The 18,371-nt window shown below is 35.3% G+C and overlaps 1 protein-coding gene across 3 annotated transcripts in view; it reads right to left on the reverse strand.

The window, feature by feature from the left end:
- LOC113497499 (tyrosine-protein phosphatase Lar) overlaps positions 1–18,371 on the reverse strand; it is a 369,958-nt gene that overhangs the window by 12,342 nt on the left and 339,245 nt on the right. The window contains exons 8-18 of one of the 3 annotated variants that reach the window (XM_026877081.1): positions 11,117–11,242; positions 10,500–10,649; positions 8,430–8,563; positions 7,855–8,005; positions 6,553–6,558; positions 4,691–4,791; positions 4,089–4,151; positions 3,480–3,609; positions 3,014–3,164; positions 2,606–2,742; positions 1,276–1,572 (exon numbers count right to left, since the gene is read on the reverse strand). In XM_026877081.1, coding sequence (XP_026732882.1) covers positions 1,276–1,572; positions 2,606–2,742; positions 3,014–3,164; positions 3,480–3,609; positions 4,089–4,151; positions 4,691–4,791; positions 6,553–6,558; positions 7,855–8,005; positions 8,430–8,563; positions 10,500–10,649; positions 11,117–11,242 — 1,446 coding nt within the window. Of the gene's footprint in view, positions 1–1,275; positions 1,573–2,605; positions 2,743–3,013; positions 3,165–3,479; positions 3,610–4,088; positions 4,152–4,690; positions 4,792–6,552; positions 6,577–7,854; positions 8,006–8,429; positions 8,564–10,499; positions 10,650–11,116; positions 11,243–18,371 lie in introns of all 3 variants that reach the window. The other 2 variants (XM_026877072.1, XM_026877088.1) reach the window with 2 other exon arrangements.

Below are 18,371 nucleotides of genomic sequence, written 5' to 3' on the forward strand. Positions count from 1 at the left end.
AAACTTAATTGAACGAAAAACGGTGCGGTGTCGGTAAAGAAAGCATGCAAAATTGTGTCCATTGCTAAATACTCAACAACTGTGCGCCAAAATCAATAATATAACGGTGCCGTCGACACTATACCAGGTGCATTATAAACTTTGCATTTCAGTGAGTGCCATCTGAACGAGACGATGACGAGTCGTTCGACGCGTCATCAAAAGAATCATTACATGTGACAAGTGAGTGGATATTATCGACTCTATGCCGCTGTGCATAGCGACTATAATAAAGTGAAACCAAAATGATCATCTGTGACATGATTATAGATATACATGTAAATATTATCGGCAAGCATAGTAATACTTTTGTTACGAGAACTGAACCTCCTTGTTTAGAATCCTGCTATGTGCTCACAAAAAAGGAACAAAAGAAAAAATGACATTAGTATTTCGGTAGATATAGCGCATCGAGTTTGATAATGTGATTATGAAGTATTCCGTCATGGTTTTAATGGTTTATTTATCATAATAGCCCACCACCAATATTGAACCAATAAACATTTGCATATCATTAAGTCAGTCGCAGTTAAAATGGAATTGTTTCCGAGTACTTATTGTGCGCGCGAACACGTTTACTAAACATTCTGTGACGGTAATTGTAAATTGAACAATTCCATTTTCAATGCGGTTATTATATTTTTCACGATAAAATCATTCATACGGCATAGGATAGTTACAGTAGAAATTTATTCATTCGTTGAAATTGTTTTCGTTTGTGAATTGAACATTAATTGTTATATGAATGATTTTATACACACTTTATACCAACTTTGTAGCATCCCAAGGTTTCGTTAGTAAATAGATGTAACATTAGAAATCATTTTCATCATGAATATTGTTAATTTTAGTAAGTAAAGTTAAATGTAGTAACAGAGGATTGTTTTAAACGTATACATTGCAACAGATTAGGAATCTCTTAGCTAATTTTAGAAAAGTTTAAAAAAGTAAATGAACTTCCAAAAGCTCCTCTGATATTACATAGCCAAAGAACTTTGTTAATTTCAAAGATAATTAAATTATTCATCAATTATTAGCAATTAATTCTTTGGCCCGGGATCGCTCAATTTTATGATTTTATGTTTATTACCGCTCCTCAGATTATATTAAAAAGTTTTATAAAAAGAGTACTTTGTCCGAAAATCGTTTCGCCATCGAAAGCGAAGGTCATCATAAAATTGAGGCGAGTGGTCAGTGGTAAGTTAGTGTATGTCGTGTGTTAATAGCGACACGTACCGTCTTCGTGCGTGCGGACCGTGACGGGGTAGGAGGCGGGCCCGTCGCCCACGCTGGTGCCGGCCAGCACCCAGATGCGGTACTCGGTCCAGCGGCGCAGCTCGTCCAGCACGAACGACGTCTGATTGAGTTTGACGACCGTGGCCTCCGAGTCCCCCCTCCCCGACTCCACGCAAAGCAGCTTGTAGTAAGCGATCCTGCCGTTGGCGCGCTCGGCGGGCGGCGGCTGCCACGACACGCGCACCGCGGTGGGCGACACGGCCACCGCCGTCACATTCATCGGGGGCGCTCCAGGAACTACACAAGCTCAACAGTAAGCGACGGCCGCCAGCCAGGCCGCCCCGGCCAGCCAGGCCCACACCTGCAACTCAAATGGCGCGCGACCACGTGCCGCGCGCGCGTTACACCCAAACACGCACGAACCTAACCGACGCAATCACTGAATGCGATTGAAACAAAAAACAAAATGTGCCCAGAACCAAAATGAAATAACGACGTCAGTCGTCAAAATAAACGAGCATGCACTTTTTGTTAGTGTGGTGTGAATGTAGGATCCGCTCGCCCATACATCTCTAAGTCTCATCCGTCACACTTCCCCTGTTGGAAGAAAATTGTGATGATTATGTTCTAGCTTACGATGCGGAGAACACCATTTTATCCCAGTGATAGATGATGCGATCAATCGAGACAATAAGATTGATGATGCTCGATAATGTTAATGATAGTCGACCAAAGATTTGTGAATGTAGTCCGCGTCGTCAGCATGTAAATAAAATAAAAATGTCGTTTCAGGCGGTAACCTCGGATTCAAAAGTCTGACCTACGTACAACATAAAGCTACTACTAAGGTACCGTGTACGCGTTCAATTAAGCAAATTCTCGCTCACAACTTGGACAGTTTCGTTCGGCGGCGCAATCAAGTTACGGCGTACACATTACCGTTTCGACAAATTTACGATTACAAAACACATATTGTGATAAAACTTGGTGCTTGTGCTGTATTACTGGCAGCGTGCCGGGCAGGTGCTCTTATGTGAAATATTACATTAGGAGTTACCTGGAAAACCACAATAGGTTCACTCACTCATATCTCAAGCGATGACCGGGAAGGAGCCACACAAATACAAATTACGAAAATGTCCGAAGAATTTTTGAGTTGAGCAGTTGAAAGTATTTTCCATAAATTGTTTTGGGAGTGAAACTTCTATTGGAGGAATGTAGGGGTTCTGAATGGGTTTTTCAGTTCAGTTTTCGTGGGTCGTTCCCGGTCGTGCTGTCTACACTCACTCTTCACGAGACGTCACCCCGGGCGTGTGGCGTGTGGACATACCGTATTGCTTGGTCCGGACGGCGATGGGCGGCGTGGTCGCGCCCTCGCCCCGCTGCGAGCGCGCAGCCAGCCAGATGTAGTACAACGTGTTCGGGTACAGCCCGTTCAGAGTGTAGGTCTCTGTTATTGGTATCCGCCTAAGAAATACTCCGGTTAGTGACAATCGAGAAAGGTGCCTGCGTTATACTCCAAAAACAAGCTTTGGTAAAATTATGCCCAAATAAAAAAACCAACATTAACGTTCGGGAGAGTAAATATACCTCCTCTTGAGAGTCCATCCATAAAACGACAAGATTTTGGAAGCACAAATGTACAAAAAAACCTGGATTTTTTGGCAAATTTACCAAAAATGCAAAAATTGGGACATTCGTGTTTAACGGTACATAGGTTTCTATAGTCTATTCTTACTTCCTATGGTGTTCTTTTGCATAGGTATCGTTCCAGTACAACTCGTACGACACTATGTTATCCCCAGCGTGGGCTGGTCTTCTCCAGGAGAGGGTCACGGAAGTCTCGCCAGCTTCCACTGCTATCAGGTTCGATGGCTGCGACGGTACTCCTGGACAACGAAAGAGGTTTAACACATTTTGCCGATTGAAAATTAACTAAACATGTTGTAATAAAGTCTTAATATTATTTGTTGATGACGCAAATAACGCTTATAAAAAAAAACTTTTTTAAAACCTCATAATGTGGCCAATTTTATCCTGAAATCCACTGTTTAAATAACCACAAAATCCCGTCACATTAAAAATTCTTCGTGGAAAATACCTACCAAAAACATACCTTTAAAACTACCCGTTATTCCAACTCCAGCTATAAGGGCATATCTTTAAACATTATTAAATTTGTACTTTTTAACCCTATATCTTACCTTGCTGCGTCTTAACCTGTACGGGCGCGGATATCGGTCCCGGTCCTACCGAGGTGAAGGCCTGCACTCGTATCGTGTACACCGTGTGCGGAGTCAGCTCACTGATCGTGGTAAGGTGGCTGTTGTCCATCTGTAATTACAGGGGTTTGAGATTCCATACTTTTTTGGACTTAAGTTACGGATACGATCAAAAAGAAGAATTTTTTAAAGACAAAAATGGAAATTCAGATCAGTCATCTGAATTTTGAAAGAAAGAATTTAAATGGTAAGGTACTCATGAAAATTCAGGTGTTAGTTATATGAATTTTCATAGTTTTCTTTTCCATTTATAGAGTGAAACTTCTTGGACATAAATAAATAAATAAATAAATGCGGACAACATCACATACATTGTTCTGAACAAAAAGTAAGTTGCTAAAGCACTTGTGTTATGGAATTCAGATACAACGTAGAAATGTGAATTTTTACATTGACCCGGCCGGGGATCGAACCCGGGACCTCAGAGCTAGCGACACCTTGAAACCGGTGCGTGCGCCACTCGACCACGGAGGTCGTCAGAAGGTAAATAAGGTTCACGAACGGATTTGTAAATTTGTTTAAACAACTTACCATTTGCGAGTGCCACGATTGCAATGGTTGCGAGGGATCCGTGGTGTAGAAGATTTTGTAACCCTGGAAAAACAATACAACTTTAGGAATATGACTGGCCGTTTATACGAGAAAATTAAAAGAGTAAGTGCTCAAGATTTGAAAATTATAATGATTGAGGATACGTTTTATTAGAGCTTATTTTTCTTCAATCGGCTCCCGTATTACCTTTCAAGTCACATGCACAATACATCCAGACTCGTGTGCGATTAGCGAAATGCTTATCCTACGCGGGGATCGAACTTTTCGTCGTATCGTTTGGCGTGGAGACTTCTATCACTCGGTTATGTGGCCCAAAGTCTGTATGTGTTACATATACATACTTTCGATTAAATACATCATTCAAACTTATTTACACTTTTATTTCTTTCAAATAACAACACATCAATTTAAAGCTCCAAAATTACCAAATCAAATTCACTTAAACCAACGGCTATCACTTGCGAATCTTGCGTTTCACTTTCCATTTCTCTCTAAACTAACTCTGAAGAAGGATCCACCCAACTCGGGTATAACTCGATCAAACCTCGGAATCCAATTGGGGCTCTATTCAGAATCCTTACCGTAACTTGTCCGTTGGGCGTCTCTGGTTCATCCCACTGTATCACCATTGTACTCGAGCTTAGTGGACGGACTTGCACGTTGCGAGGTGCTGAACCCGGTTCTGAGGTGGAAAAAAGGGGTTTTATTTTAGAAATATGTTAGAGAGGACATTAGTGGGAGTGTTGAAGAGATGATGGATTTTAAGGAGGAAAATACATTAGTAGCTTTCATTGGACCATCGTTGTCTGACAAATGTAAAGCACTAGTGTAGTGTTGAAGTACTTCAAAGTCGTTAAGACCTATTGTTATTTGTAAATCATTAGTGTCCTTGTTTGCCTCAAGGCAGTCAAATATAAACATTAATTTGTTGGGTTAAGGATGAATTCGGAATGTTATTTTTTTTTACAATTTTATGCGTTCCAATTCTGCACTAGCACGTATTGATCCGTATTCGTGATTGAGAACAACATTGACTGTCACTTTTATATTGTTGAGAGAACCAGTAGACATTTTGCCGAAAGAAGTCATTTTTCTTATATATTTTTTTCCATCATCTGCTCAACACCTCTTGTTATTCACATCTACATGCCATTATAACAACGGTCAATTAGAAAGACATTTAATTTTCTTCAAAAATTACTTATGTTACCCCACGAGCCTTATCACAAGCATTGTCTATTAATTCAAGAGCCCGTATTATTAAGTGTTAACCAAATAAAAAGTTACATCTCAAAGAAGATTTTTTGAATGGCTCCAATTGTTTCACCAGTTTCTAAAGACGGCACTAAATGGCCACATGTATCCCAATGCCTTATCAACAGACTAGATTTTTTTATACCACCATTTACTACATAAATTAAAGAAACAATAAAGTACTACTCCATAAACATTCTTGTTAATAAAAAGCCAATTACAATGAGAGAAACTCAAAAAGATTTACCCAAACAACAATGTCTTTTCATTCTAAACAGATTAATACAATCACAATTGGTGTTCTTGTATTACATGAACCGTAAAACATGATACCGGAACAAATCCAACAAAATTGTTTGCACAAATTCTATCAACCCTCTACCGCCATTATCTCAGACGCAATAATACGTAAACATCGCGATTTGAAATTAAGAAGCGACTCGACTCATCTCAATTATGTTGAAAATGAAAATAAAAGTAATAGGACAATAAGCGTCGGGGCACAATGTCCGTCTTAATAGGATTTGTAATCGCTGACTCTAACACGAAAGCAGGGCGTCACTCAATGAAAGAATCTCCTTTCTGATTATAATGCTCGCGAAGGACAAAACAATAAAAGTTTCGGGACTGTGCAATATTAAAACGCCATAATCTTGTTTGGGTCTTGGATACGGGTCGGTGACGTCATGCCGAACTTTCCCTTTATTAGAAATGTAAAGAATATCAAAAGTCCTGTTGGTGTATTTATGCCAACGTTTTCATTACCAATTCATCAGGGTTTTTGTTTGTTTTGTGACATCGCGTTGTGGAAACGTGAGCGAGGTTCCACGAGTCAAATTTAATATGTTTTTCAGAAGGAAATTAGATATGATGGTTTAACATTTACGACGAGGAAACATAACAGATATGTTCGGAGCGTGAATGAAGATATGAAATTCCACCACAGGGTACGGTAAATATTTAATATGTAATTGAAGGGAACGCCCATTTGTTACGTATTTCTAACAAATAAACATGCATATTATTTACTGATTAACCCTTACAAGCGAAATATTAGCTACACCCAATCGACTGAATTAAATGCATAACATTACGAGACCACCTAAACATGCTGTAAACGCCCAAATTTTAGACTAAGACCCGCAAACAACGCTGTTAATGATACGGAAATTGATAATTGTATACTTACTGGCACCTCCATACAAGGAATCCACTGCAAGAAAGCAAGGACACAAATAACAATATTAGTAGGTATATGGAAAACAAGTGAAGAGGGGTCTACCACCTCGTCCTTAAGCAGTACTAGTATGGTTGTGAAAGGGCGACAGCGCAATACACGGCGTAGAGCGCCATCTCTCTCCCACACCAGCAATAAAATCACTTTAAGACACGTTGGTAGAGCCCCAGAAACACACAAATCTTACAAACTGTGCCGTAGAACAAATTTAAACGTGTGACACAGAATTGACCTTCAACTTGATCCTAACATCGATAAAAACGAAATGGTGCATGATTAAGAAACAAAAAGTTACGCACTACGACTACCGTCTAATAACAAAATTATATGTGCAAATGAAATAAAAGTTTATGATTAATTAGAAGCGAACTTACATGAAGCATCGGCCAATGTCGTACGTCGGTTTATACGCGCAGGCATGAAAAGACGATCAAAGAAAATACCTTAAAACTGAGAATTGAGCGCAAGAAACGTAAAACAAATTTATTTACCCAATTCAAAGCAAGGAAAATTAATTTAAGACTTGATAAAATTTAAAGCGAGACAAGAGAAAATTAAATTATAATAAGCGTATGGGTAAATGTTTGGTAATGATAAGATTTTATAAGTTCTTTACCATCATCGTGACACAATTATTTATAGACGTTATTTTTATGGGCATATTAATTTATCTTGTTGAGCAAATTGGAGTCGACATTGATGCCGCGAATTCGATATTGGGGGATCAAAATTTTGATGAAACTGACACTAAATTAATAACCGGAATGAGATGGATGACGCAATTATTTTTCTTCTTTACGATGCAATTAATTCAAGACGTTGTAATTAAATTTGGACAATGGAACTTATTAAGGGATCTATTAATCAAGTTGTCGTTCTAATTAGCTTCTGTTGTTGTATTTGTATTCGAGATACTTTTCCGCGAATCCAAATGCATACACAATGCGTGGGACACATTTGTATGTTTTTTTTATTCAACAAACTCACAGATTTCGCCTACAAGCATTTTTTTTGCCTTCTCATTGAATATTAAATAGAATATACTAATTAGATCTATATTTTTCAAGAGACAATTTTCACCGGCCAAATGTTTCAAAGTAACGTCTTTCCCAACAAAAACTCGATCGACGAACATGACCCTTAACTTCTCGAATCTTCTTTCAACAATGCCATTTACTTGACGTAAAAGAATTTGCATACAACCTCCTTGATACTACATAGCAGTTCAAACTCTATAATGTAAGCTCAACATACCGGTTTCTCCAGTGGTGATGACGGCTGGCGCTGAAGGTGGACCTCTACCGATATTGTTGACAGCGATCACGTACATTTCGTACTCAGTGTAGGGAGATAGGTTCGTTACTGAATAGTACTGGGTGATCACTCCTGATATTTCGCTGAATGCCTGATTATAGGTGGGATATTAGAAAAGAGTATTATTTATTGTACATAGAACGACGTCAGTGAATTTAGTGACATACAGTATTTAAGTGGAAAGTTTTTAATGGCTTATCTTTACATTCCAATTTCGATTGTCTTGACTCATATTCAGTAGTGTTAGCACGGAAAATTGGTGGATATAGGTCCGAAATGTATCAAAACATGATGATGGCTGATGTATTAAACTATGTGCGAAACGTATTTCTCAATAAATATCAATTTACCAGTGATATACATATATCAACTTTTACCAAACAATTTGCCAGTAAATATAATTTATTGACGTTTCTTTATTCCAATCAATGTATCTTAAAGTTGCCTTGTTTATTTAAAGTCAGCGTTATTTTCAAGCACCTTTTATACATTTAATAAACGTTTTTCTCACTTACCTGGTTAGCGTATTTCGGTTTATACTGTATGACGTAGTATTGTGGCTCCTCTGGCCCATTATACGTCCAGGTCAGGCGTACTGTGGTGGCTGTGATCTCTGAGGGACGTACTTCAGTTGGCGGGCCCGGTAACGCTGTAACAAAATTATGTTGATTACAAATGACATAGATTTTGTAGCGTAAAATAAATATGAATTGTTTTTTGAGACATTTATCTTTCATTTAAATATATTCTTCATAAACTCTCACTTTATTTAAGTAACGAAAGTTTTGTAAGAGGAGAGTTAAAGTTTATAGGTTATTAAAAGACGAAATTTTAGCAAAGGAAGTGACAATAAGTAAATAGGTTGAGCCAATTTATTTGATAACTTGTTACCTATGCTCAATTTACTAACATTAAAAAAAAAACGAAATGAAAAAAAAATACAAATGAGTTGTTGCAAATTTAGATTTTGAGGTTAGTTTTTTTTAAGTTTCAATTGTTTTCACTAACATCTATTCAGCCAAGATTTTTTTAGTAAAATAGTTCTTACTACATATTATACCGTTAAACTGCATTTATTTTGACTTGTATTTCTAATTACCTACTAAACAGAACAGTTACTACTGTATGTAACCTATTAAATAGTTCATCAATGGGTATATTTGTAATTTCCCTTAATGCCTTTGATACAGAAGCGTAATAACTAAAGCCAGTACATAATCATGGCGGCTATATACGACTCACATGCAATCACATCAAAATAAAATATTCATTGTCTGTAATTGTCATATTAATAATTTCACAATTAATTGTTTCGTATTAATTTTACTTAATCATAATGCTGAGTATATAAAACCTTTATTATGATAAGGGTTTTATAGTTGCCAGTATTTTGTAATGACAGTTTGCCGCCATATTGAATTTATATAGCTTTGTTCGTGCTTGTGATATTTTGAATTCGGAATGCCAATTTGCCTTTGACATATACAATAAAAGATAAGTATTACCTATTTAATATTTATTTTTTATTAACTGAACATTTTTATTTTATTTAAGGCCGACTTTTCAATCGCCAGATAACTTTTATTCGACCAATATGTTTGACATTTTGACAGCTTTTGCATAGAAAATATGTCAAACGGCCAAATTTGTTTCTCAGATAAAAGTTATCTGAGAAGTCATGCGAACTCTTTTAATAGGTTTAGAAAAAAAAATGTAATACGGCTCTATGCTAACTTGCTTATTAAAAGAGTTGCTCAGAACAAAAAGGCCTATCCAAACCGAATCATATCGAAAACTGAACGCATCAAACAACTTAATCCTTCTCAAATTTAATTGAGAAAACGTTGCTTCGAGTTACAATAATTAATCATTAATCAAGCTGACATTCGTTTGTCTCCCGGGTCCCGCGCAACTTTCCAACCCTTTCAATTATGAATTATAACACTAATTCATAATGGATGTCTTCTCGTCTTGCCGCAATTTATCAAATTGATTTTCGTAAATCCCTCTTTCCACCTCGGCGAAGTTATTACCATAAATTTGCAACAGTTATCCGAAGAAATTATGAGTGTAATTTGATTCAGTCACTCATCTTCTCGAGTCAGACGCTCCAGTGAAATTGCTCGGATTAATTAGGCTACACTACGACTGTAAGTTTCTGTTCCGATTTTATAAGTATATTAATGAAGATGCACTGGCTGGTATGCTATATTTGAAGTTAGCTTTATTATTTACGAAAGAAGAAATACTTCGAATTGAGACAAATAGTAGTAGGTTTTTTACTAAACACTAATTTGGTGAACACTGTTATATTAATATACGTACATATTATTATGTATATGTACTTATGGATTTTTTATTCGATCTCATATTAAGTAGTATAATATACTTTAATATTAGTTACACATTAGTTATAGTTAGTTAAGTTGAATAATTGTACAACAGAAATGGTAGATATATCGATGTCTTATTATAACAACTACATTCTAACAAATAAATTTATCTTTCTTCTTTTCTTTTGAAAAAACTATCATTCTATAAAAATATTATATAAATAGATACTAAAAAACTTTACAAATACTTACACTGCACTTTAACCTCAGCTATAGCCTCAATCACACCGAGAACACTGGCGGCCTCGCAGGTGTAGTTCGCTGACTCCCGGATGTCTTCCAACTTGAGGGTGTTCAGACCAAGAGGCGGGTTGTCCTCCGGCGTCAGCCATTTTGTTAAACCTGTTGAAAAATGTACTTATAGTAGCTGGCCCGGCAAACGTGTCTTTGCTATACATTTTTTTTCTAGGGAATCATTAAAAAAATTGGGTTGGTCATAAGGATTGCCATTTATCAATTAGGGGGTTTGAAAAAAATGCAGTAGCCGATTCTCGGTAAAATCGGTCAAAACGATCCAGAGGAATATGGTTACTCACATATATGTATATTTAAAAGATCGTCGGCTAGTGACGTTGAACTAATGGGCAAGATAGGAAAATAAGGAAAAAAGTCTTATTTCAACAGATAAAAAATCTCTTCTTAGTACTTCTGAAATACAAAGTATAAGTTCTACTTTTGTAAATTACATTCGTGACTAGTTGCGCAGTTCCAAAATGTCACGCAAATATTTACAATAATTTTTCAAAACAATATCTTACCAATAAACATCCATACTGATCTAAAAAAAATATAAGCTAATAACTTCATACCTTTTCTCCATTTAACAGTAGGCATAGGTGAACCGAAGGCGACACACTTGAGGGTCAGATTCCCGCCCAGCATCACCTCCGACTTCGGGGGCGGCGGTATCGAGAACTGCGGGGCCACTCGTCGTACTGTTGGTACAGAAAATGGTGGTTAGTACCAAAAGGACCAGCGATTGAGCTGTGATAGTTGGTAAAGGACTAAAAGTATGCAAGCTACATTATGTACGAATTTATTAGAAATATATTAGTATGTTTATCAGTTGTCTAATACTCATAATACAAGCTTTGCTTAGTTTGAGACTAGATAGCGATGTGTGAAAGTTGTGGAATATTGTTATATTACTATTTTAATTTATCGCGTAAATAAAACACTAACTTAAAATTTTCGTGTAATGTCATTTTATACACTGGGTTGGTATTTACAAGTTAACCATAAGGTTAAAATATCAAATAAGTAAAAATCATTTGATCATCATCGGCCTAGCCTTTTCCCAAGTATGTTGGGGTCGACTTCCAGTCTAACCGGATTCAGCTAGGCTACATACGAGTGTTTTACAAAGAGCGACTATCTGACCTCCTCAACCCAGTTACCTGAGCAACACTATACCCCTTAGTTAGAAAGAATGATTTGCTAATAAAATATTTGATATTATAACTAAAAGTGTAGTCTCCAACAAAAGCCAGTTTCAAAAACGGCCCTTCAATATAATATCTTAAACCAACATTATCCGATATCACAATTCTCGACTACGTAAGTCGACACTCAATCACACATCCTTACTGGTCCTTCGTTCCTTATCTAAATAACACTATCATCGCACAGACCATTACACCACTCAACAAATAAGTCAGCCAGTAAGCGGGAGTTATGTATGAAATAATTGCACTACTTCAGATAACCAATGACCGTCACTAACTCTGTCTACCTCATTAACATTAAGTATTATGGTCGCCCCATTGAGGGCTATAAAGGTGCTTTTACATTGGTCCTTCGAGCGGAACGGTGTTTTCAGGTAAGATGCGGCTTTATATTGCAGCTTCGTAATATTGTTTCTAGTTCAGTTTCAAGATTTTGCTTTTTTAAGCTTTCCACGTGCTTCAAAAGTAATAGTGCATTTAGATTTAAAAATGGCCTTTATATAAGTCTATGGTTATTGTAAGTAATTTTACATACAAAATCTCATAACAAAAAAACAGCTATCTCCTGTTTTTTTTTTGTTATGAGATTTTGTATTTGAAATAATAAATATGATTTAACATAAAATGTTATGTGTAAACTTTTTGGAATTTCAAAGCTTGCACTTCTTATATAGTAAAACTTATCCTACAATGCCTCCAACCAGCCTTCAGCCTACTTTAAGTAACTGGTTCTTTTATCCGCGATCCATAACCTCCATAGTTCGAATCGTTACTTTATTAACCTTTGCATAGCAGTAATCGTCGTGAAGAGAAATGTGTTAGTACTCGAAGCCATTACAAATGGTTTACGAGCTTTATAAGCCTGAATTTCTTTGTTTAGTTTTATACCTGTGTACATACCACGATACCTGCAAAGGTATCGAAACGTCGGGAACTAAAATCTAAAATTAAACGATAAAATCCGTAAAAGTAGTTTCATTTCACTGTGTATTGATTAAAAATATCTAATTGATCCATAACATGATTAAAAAAAAATCGACACTATATTGTTATTTTATTGCGTAAACAATTGATGTCAATATCTAATCAACAATCAATCTAATTGATAGAAAATCGGCCTAAAGAGTTTTCTACTTGTATAAGTCGTTCCACATATTGGTATTCGACAACGAAGACAATAAAGATGTATAAATGAATTCCCTGATCTCATTATATCAGCATGTAGGAGAAATAAGTTGAATTGTTTCATTACGCTAATTAACTCTGGACCCATTTATTTTACCCTATCTATTATGTAGAACTATGTTGGATATTTACAACGCATTATACTATAATTTACAGACGTAATTCATAGAATAATGTATAGACTTTAAAAAAAAATGACTGTTGTTGTCATTATACCCTTTCTCTTTGTGTAAGTACCACAAATGATGTTCAACTGCCTCTGAGCTCTAATAATTGTACGCTAAAAGATAAGACAGAACCCGCCTAAGTTCTGAGTTAACAATTTAGATAGCTATCGAGAAGCTAAGTGTGACTGTGACACAATTTATGCAGGAAAATCATTATGCCCCACGGTGGGCGCCATTTCTAGAAACGAAGAGTGTCTTTATCATTTTCGTATCTGGTATGCAAACAAATCGTTAACCGGTTTAAGTAATTACGATTTACACAAATCTATGTTGTGTAAGTACAAATCAAATATTACGGCCGTTGCGCTAGTCATGTCGTCAATTAAAACTTATTTATAAACAGCTTTTGTCGCCATTTTGAAATGCCAACGGGTAGAATTTTGTTTTTCGAACGTCTGCCTCATCCTCAATGATTACTCAGCAATATTTTAATTAAGGAAATGAACAGTCGTTATTTCGAAATACAAACTTAAAATTTTGATTTTGGAACGTCCGCGCCATCTTGTGCTTACCTACTCTGCAATTTAATAATGGAAGTGGTCACATTAATCATCTTTTTTTCAGAATGCTTTACGCTTTTAATGGGTTTGTATATTATGAAATTTTCTATATTCATATCTATTATTACATAGCAGATATAACCAGCACTATTGCAAATAACTTTATATAAAGTCTGATTAGAACAACTGTCTCTATAATGTTCTAATATTAAAAGCTGGATTGACCATACAAGGCTCCATGCAATATGAGAAGGCAATAATATCTGGCCCACCGCAATTTGTGGCAAGTGGCTATCGATTGCTGACTGTCTTCGACCACTAACTGCTACCTTGGTATGGATAACGATTTTACACAAGTGGTCTCTCAAAATCAAAAAACTTTTGCAAGAATTTTATTAATTGAAACTTTTGTGTTATTTAAACATAAATCAAACCTTCAGCTAATGTGGTTTAAATAAACAAAATGGTTTTAGTTTTTTTTTAGATTTACTCACGCATATTTGTCGGATTCTATCAAATAGTCTCGGCTTTAACTGGAGTCCTTAACCATGAGTTACCGTGGCGGAGAAGAGGCAATTTTATACATATTTTTGACCAAAAAGTTGTTACTACTTAAAAGGTATATATATTTTTTTGTTTGTTTTAATGAATACGCACCGAAACAAACAAAAAAATATACTTTATATATATAGGAGCTATTGGTTTGAATTGAAAAAAAAGGTTTTAGCTATCTCATTTATACAACAAGGCCTTTATATTGTCACACTTTGACCAAGAAAACTAGGACGAATGCAGGTGTAACCGTGGCACCGTCGCAGCTAATAACTCATAAAGTAAATGATCCATTCATGGATCTTAGTGTAAAACAAACGAAAAATATATCAATCCGTTATTCAATTAACGTTTGCAAAGAAAACTTAATTTACAAACTTCAAAACAGGATTTAAGACTGTCGCCAAAAACTTTACATTCTAAAATGATAAATTGTAATTTTAATTAATATTTCTAACTTTATCTCAGTAATTTGTCCGCGGAATATTCTCTTTCGGATCTAATAGATTATAGTGTCCAAATTGTCAGACGGTATTATCAACCGGGACGTTTTAAGTAGTTACTGTTGGAATAAAGACTTAATTCTGGAATGAATTATTTAACAAGTTTAAAATATTAATGAATTATTAGTTGACGAACTTTTACGACTCTTCTGAGGCATGTAAGTGACTACTTAACAAAAATATTGAGAGCTGCAATTTTGACTGGTCATTAAAAAGTTAATTAGGGTTGAAATAGCCGCTTGCTTGCTTTGGGATTGAAAATGCTCTTTGTGCATAAAAATCCTTGGATAAAAGTATAAGGCTAGGCGGTGAAAAAAAATCTCGTGTGACGTCATAAGTCACTACTAGAACGTTTTTACTATCAAGTGATGAATCTTAAGTGCTTTTAATGTTTATAACTTTTTATGATGTGATAAATGAAAAATACTTTAATCTAATATTTCGGGAATCCTGTCTGATAGACTACTTAGATTTTTTTTCGTCAAATACCCAATTAGTGTGTTTTTCAAATGAATAATATAAAAATACATTCCACTTAAGTCACGTCATAGTAATTCTGGCAATTAATACAATTTCAAATTTCGATATATCAAGTCTGTTTCTATATTTATTCAACTTAATTAAGCATTTATATTAAAACGTGGTTGTCGTTGAATTCCTTTGTTTTCCGTGTGGTTTTAAAACATGAAAATGTTGGTTCCTTAAAAGAAAATGTTCATGTAATATTTCTTTTTAAAATATGATCGACTCTGTGTGGGAGTAGTAATTGTGTAAAAGTTGTGTAGGAGGAAAGGAAAGCAATATGATATTAGGATAAGAAGACTTTCAATTTATAAAATTAAATGTTTACCTTTTGTTTTTTAATAAAGAAATGCGACATAGTACTAGTGTGAATTTTTAAACTAACTAAAAACTTTATTTTTTTTTGTAAATTGAATAGTTTTAGCAATTAAATACAAAGAAAACAAAGAAAAAAAAAACAAAATCCGAGCCAAAACAAATCCCAAAACGAATTTACGAAACAAAAGCCTGTTGAATACTACTATCCCACTAATTAAAAAGAAAACATATGTAGGAACGTTGAAAGCTGGCAATTTACACGCTTAAGCGAAATTAAGAAAAAATACCTTTATTAGTGAATCTAAGGAGGTTGGGCAAAAAGAAGTTGGGCTTAGGATTGTGGTACTTGGCTTGGTTTCATTAAGGTGAGAAGGGAGGTTCAGCTGGGCTTTTACACGATCTGTGGCGGCCATTCCTCACTGACACCAAACTTGGGGAATGGTACAAGTTATAGGCAACTACCGTGAGAATTATTTGTATAAAAAGTGTTTTTGTTTTCATTTATTTATTCAGGAATTTAATTCTATATTGTTGAAATTTGTTGCTGTTTGTCGTGTTGAGTTTTGAGTGATTTGAGTGACTCCAGAAGCATACAAAATTTACAGAGAGAGAAGATTTAAAAAAGTTAAGTTATACAAAATCCACAATTTCTTAAATTGTAGCTCTTATTTTATCTGCTTAGAGAAAAAATTAAGAGCTAGAACCACTTGGTCCACATCATGTTGAAATAAATGCTTGGCTTTGTGAAATGATAATTTTATTGTTTATTTATTCAATAGTTTTAGTACGCACACATACACATATTAGTTGAGCTTCTATACTTTGGACCAATCCTCATTGCTGCTAGGGAAATTATTATTCTTTTATTCAAAACGCTTCCGGAACGCGCTACGCTACTTTGTTTTCACGATTAATTAAAATTAGTTGGAGCGAGCCAACGATGGCGTCTTTTGCTTTTTTAGGATGAGCACAGAATAATACGAGTGCAGCTCCACACCACTTGTGTTCCCGTAATTTCAACGAATATCTAAGGGCCCCATGTTTGTTTTGCGTTTAGTTTTCCATTATGTATGTTGAGAGAGAGCCTCGGTATTCGTTGTAAAGTTAATTTCTTGGAATTAAATGTTACATTTACTCCTTTTTGATAATTTATTTCATTTTGAGACTTATTCAAATAGTGACTTTGTGAAAAATCATTTTAAACAATGAAAGAGCCAGTTACTATGACAAAGCAATATTCTTTTCCACATAAATTTTACAAAATCTTATAAATGGCGCATGTTCTTATTCAAATTTCATGACATCAAAATAAAACCAACAAACAAAAACACGTCCGCTCACCTCGGCATCTGACAACTCTGAATGACTCATTCGATTACCCCCACCAACGGCATCGCAAACCATTCTCCATTTAATACTCGTGACATCTGCACGCTATAAGACGGTAAGACTTCATAAGCCTGCGGGTAGCAGCTAAAGCATCAATGAGGCAGAATGAGGAACAATGAGGTTCTGTTTTACTACAACCTTATTAGTCGGCCAGATTGAAGATACTGTCCGGTTAGGATATATTTTTCTTTATTCCTTTCATTTTGGTTTGGTGACCTTTATTAGATTAGATATTGTTCTTTGTGAATGGTTAGTTTCTGTTTTAAATGTAATGGGTAGATTTTGATGTGCTTTTCTTAAAAGCTAAGGCAATTAATTAATTCAGTTTTAACCCTTCACTTGAAAATTAAGTACTCAATTTAAAATAAATTAAAATACCTATTTAAATATATATTAGTTAAAGTTTTGTAGAATTGAACTAGTAGTTAGTATGTGGTCTGTTGTCCTGAAGTAAAGTTCTGACTACGAAAAAATAAATAAATGAGAATCTTTTAAATGCGAGCCTGAGGCTTTAAATCTTGGTAAATAAATGACAAAATTGTGAAACAATTCTTTGTTAACTCGATCCGATTGAAAAAAATACAAAATTTTACAATTTTAAAATAAAATGATGTCTTCAGATATCGAATTTAATATTCCATTCTCGTGTAACGAATGAATATTATATTCTGTATGAATCTCCTGTCGTACCCTAGTCTGGCCGCAAGCGATGTGAGGTCCCGCTGACAGATCTCATCCCTTTAACTTTGACAGTATTTTACTTGAGATGTATAACGTTTATGACAGGCATCTATATTGTAAGACAATGCAGACTTTGTTTGTGGAATGCAATGTTTTGAGTGCGTTGAGCAATAGGCGAGCGTCTTTTGTTTAACGATTGTTTAATTTTTAGCAGCTTTTGCATGTTTAGCGCGAGTCCTTTTCAGTCTAGATCCGATTTATAAGAGTAAGAAGAAGAAGTTAAACCTGCTATACACGGTGATTTTTTAGTCGTCTTACAAAAGTAGCCCAGTTCATGTATCCGACGTAAAATACCCCCAGGCGCGATTATTATTTTTTTTATCAACTAAGATAATAAGTACGAAGAAAAATTAAACAAGAGAAATCTGAAATATACTCTTAAAAATTATAAAAACGCCGCCGCCCGCGCCCCTCACCATTGTTACAAAGCTCGGACCACGCTCGCAACAGAGCTGTGTTTCTAAAAAACTATGAATTGCATCATACTATTGAATAAAAATTGCATTTTAAATTTATTCAAATCTCAAAAATACCTATTTTTTTATCATGAACGTGTTCTAGTTATTGGATACATGAACTGGGCTGCTTTTATAAGACAACTAAAAATCACGGTGTATAATGATCCCTAATATTGATAATACTTTTTAAGATACAATACCCTGTTGTATCTTAAAAAGTATTA

The sequence above is a fragment of the Trichoplusia ni genome, chromosome 1 (assembly GCF_003590095.1).
Source record: "Trichoplusia ni isolate ovarian cell line Hi5 chromosome 1, tn1, whole genome shotgun sequence".
Classification (NCBI taxonomy): domain Eukaryota; kingdom Metazoa; phylum Arthropoda; class Insecta; order Lepidoptera; family Noctuidae; genus Trichoplusia; species Trichoplusia ni.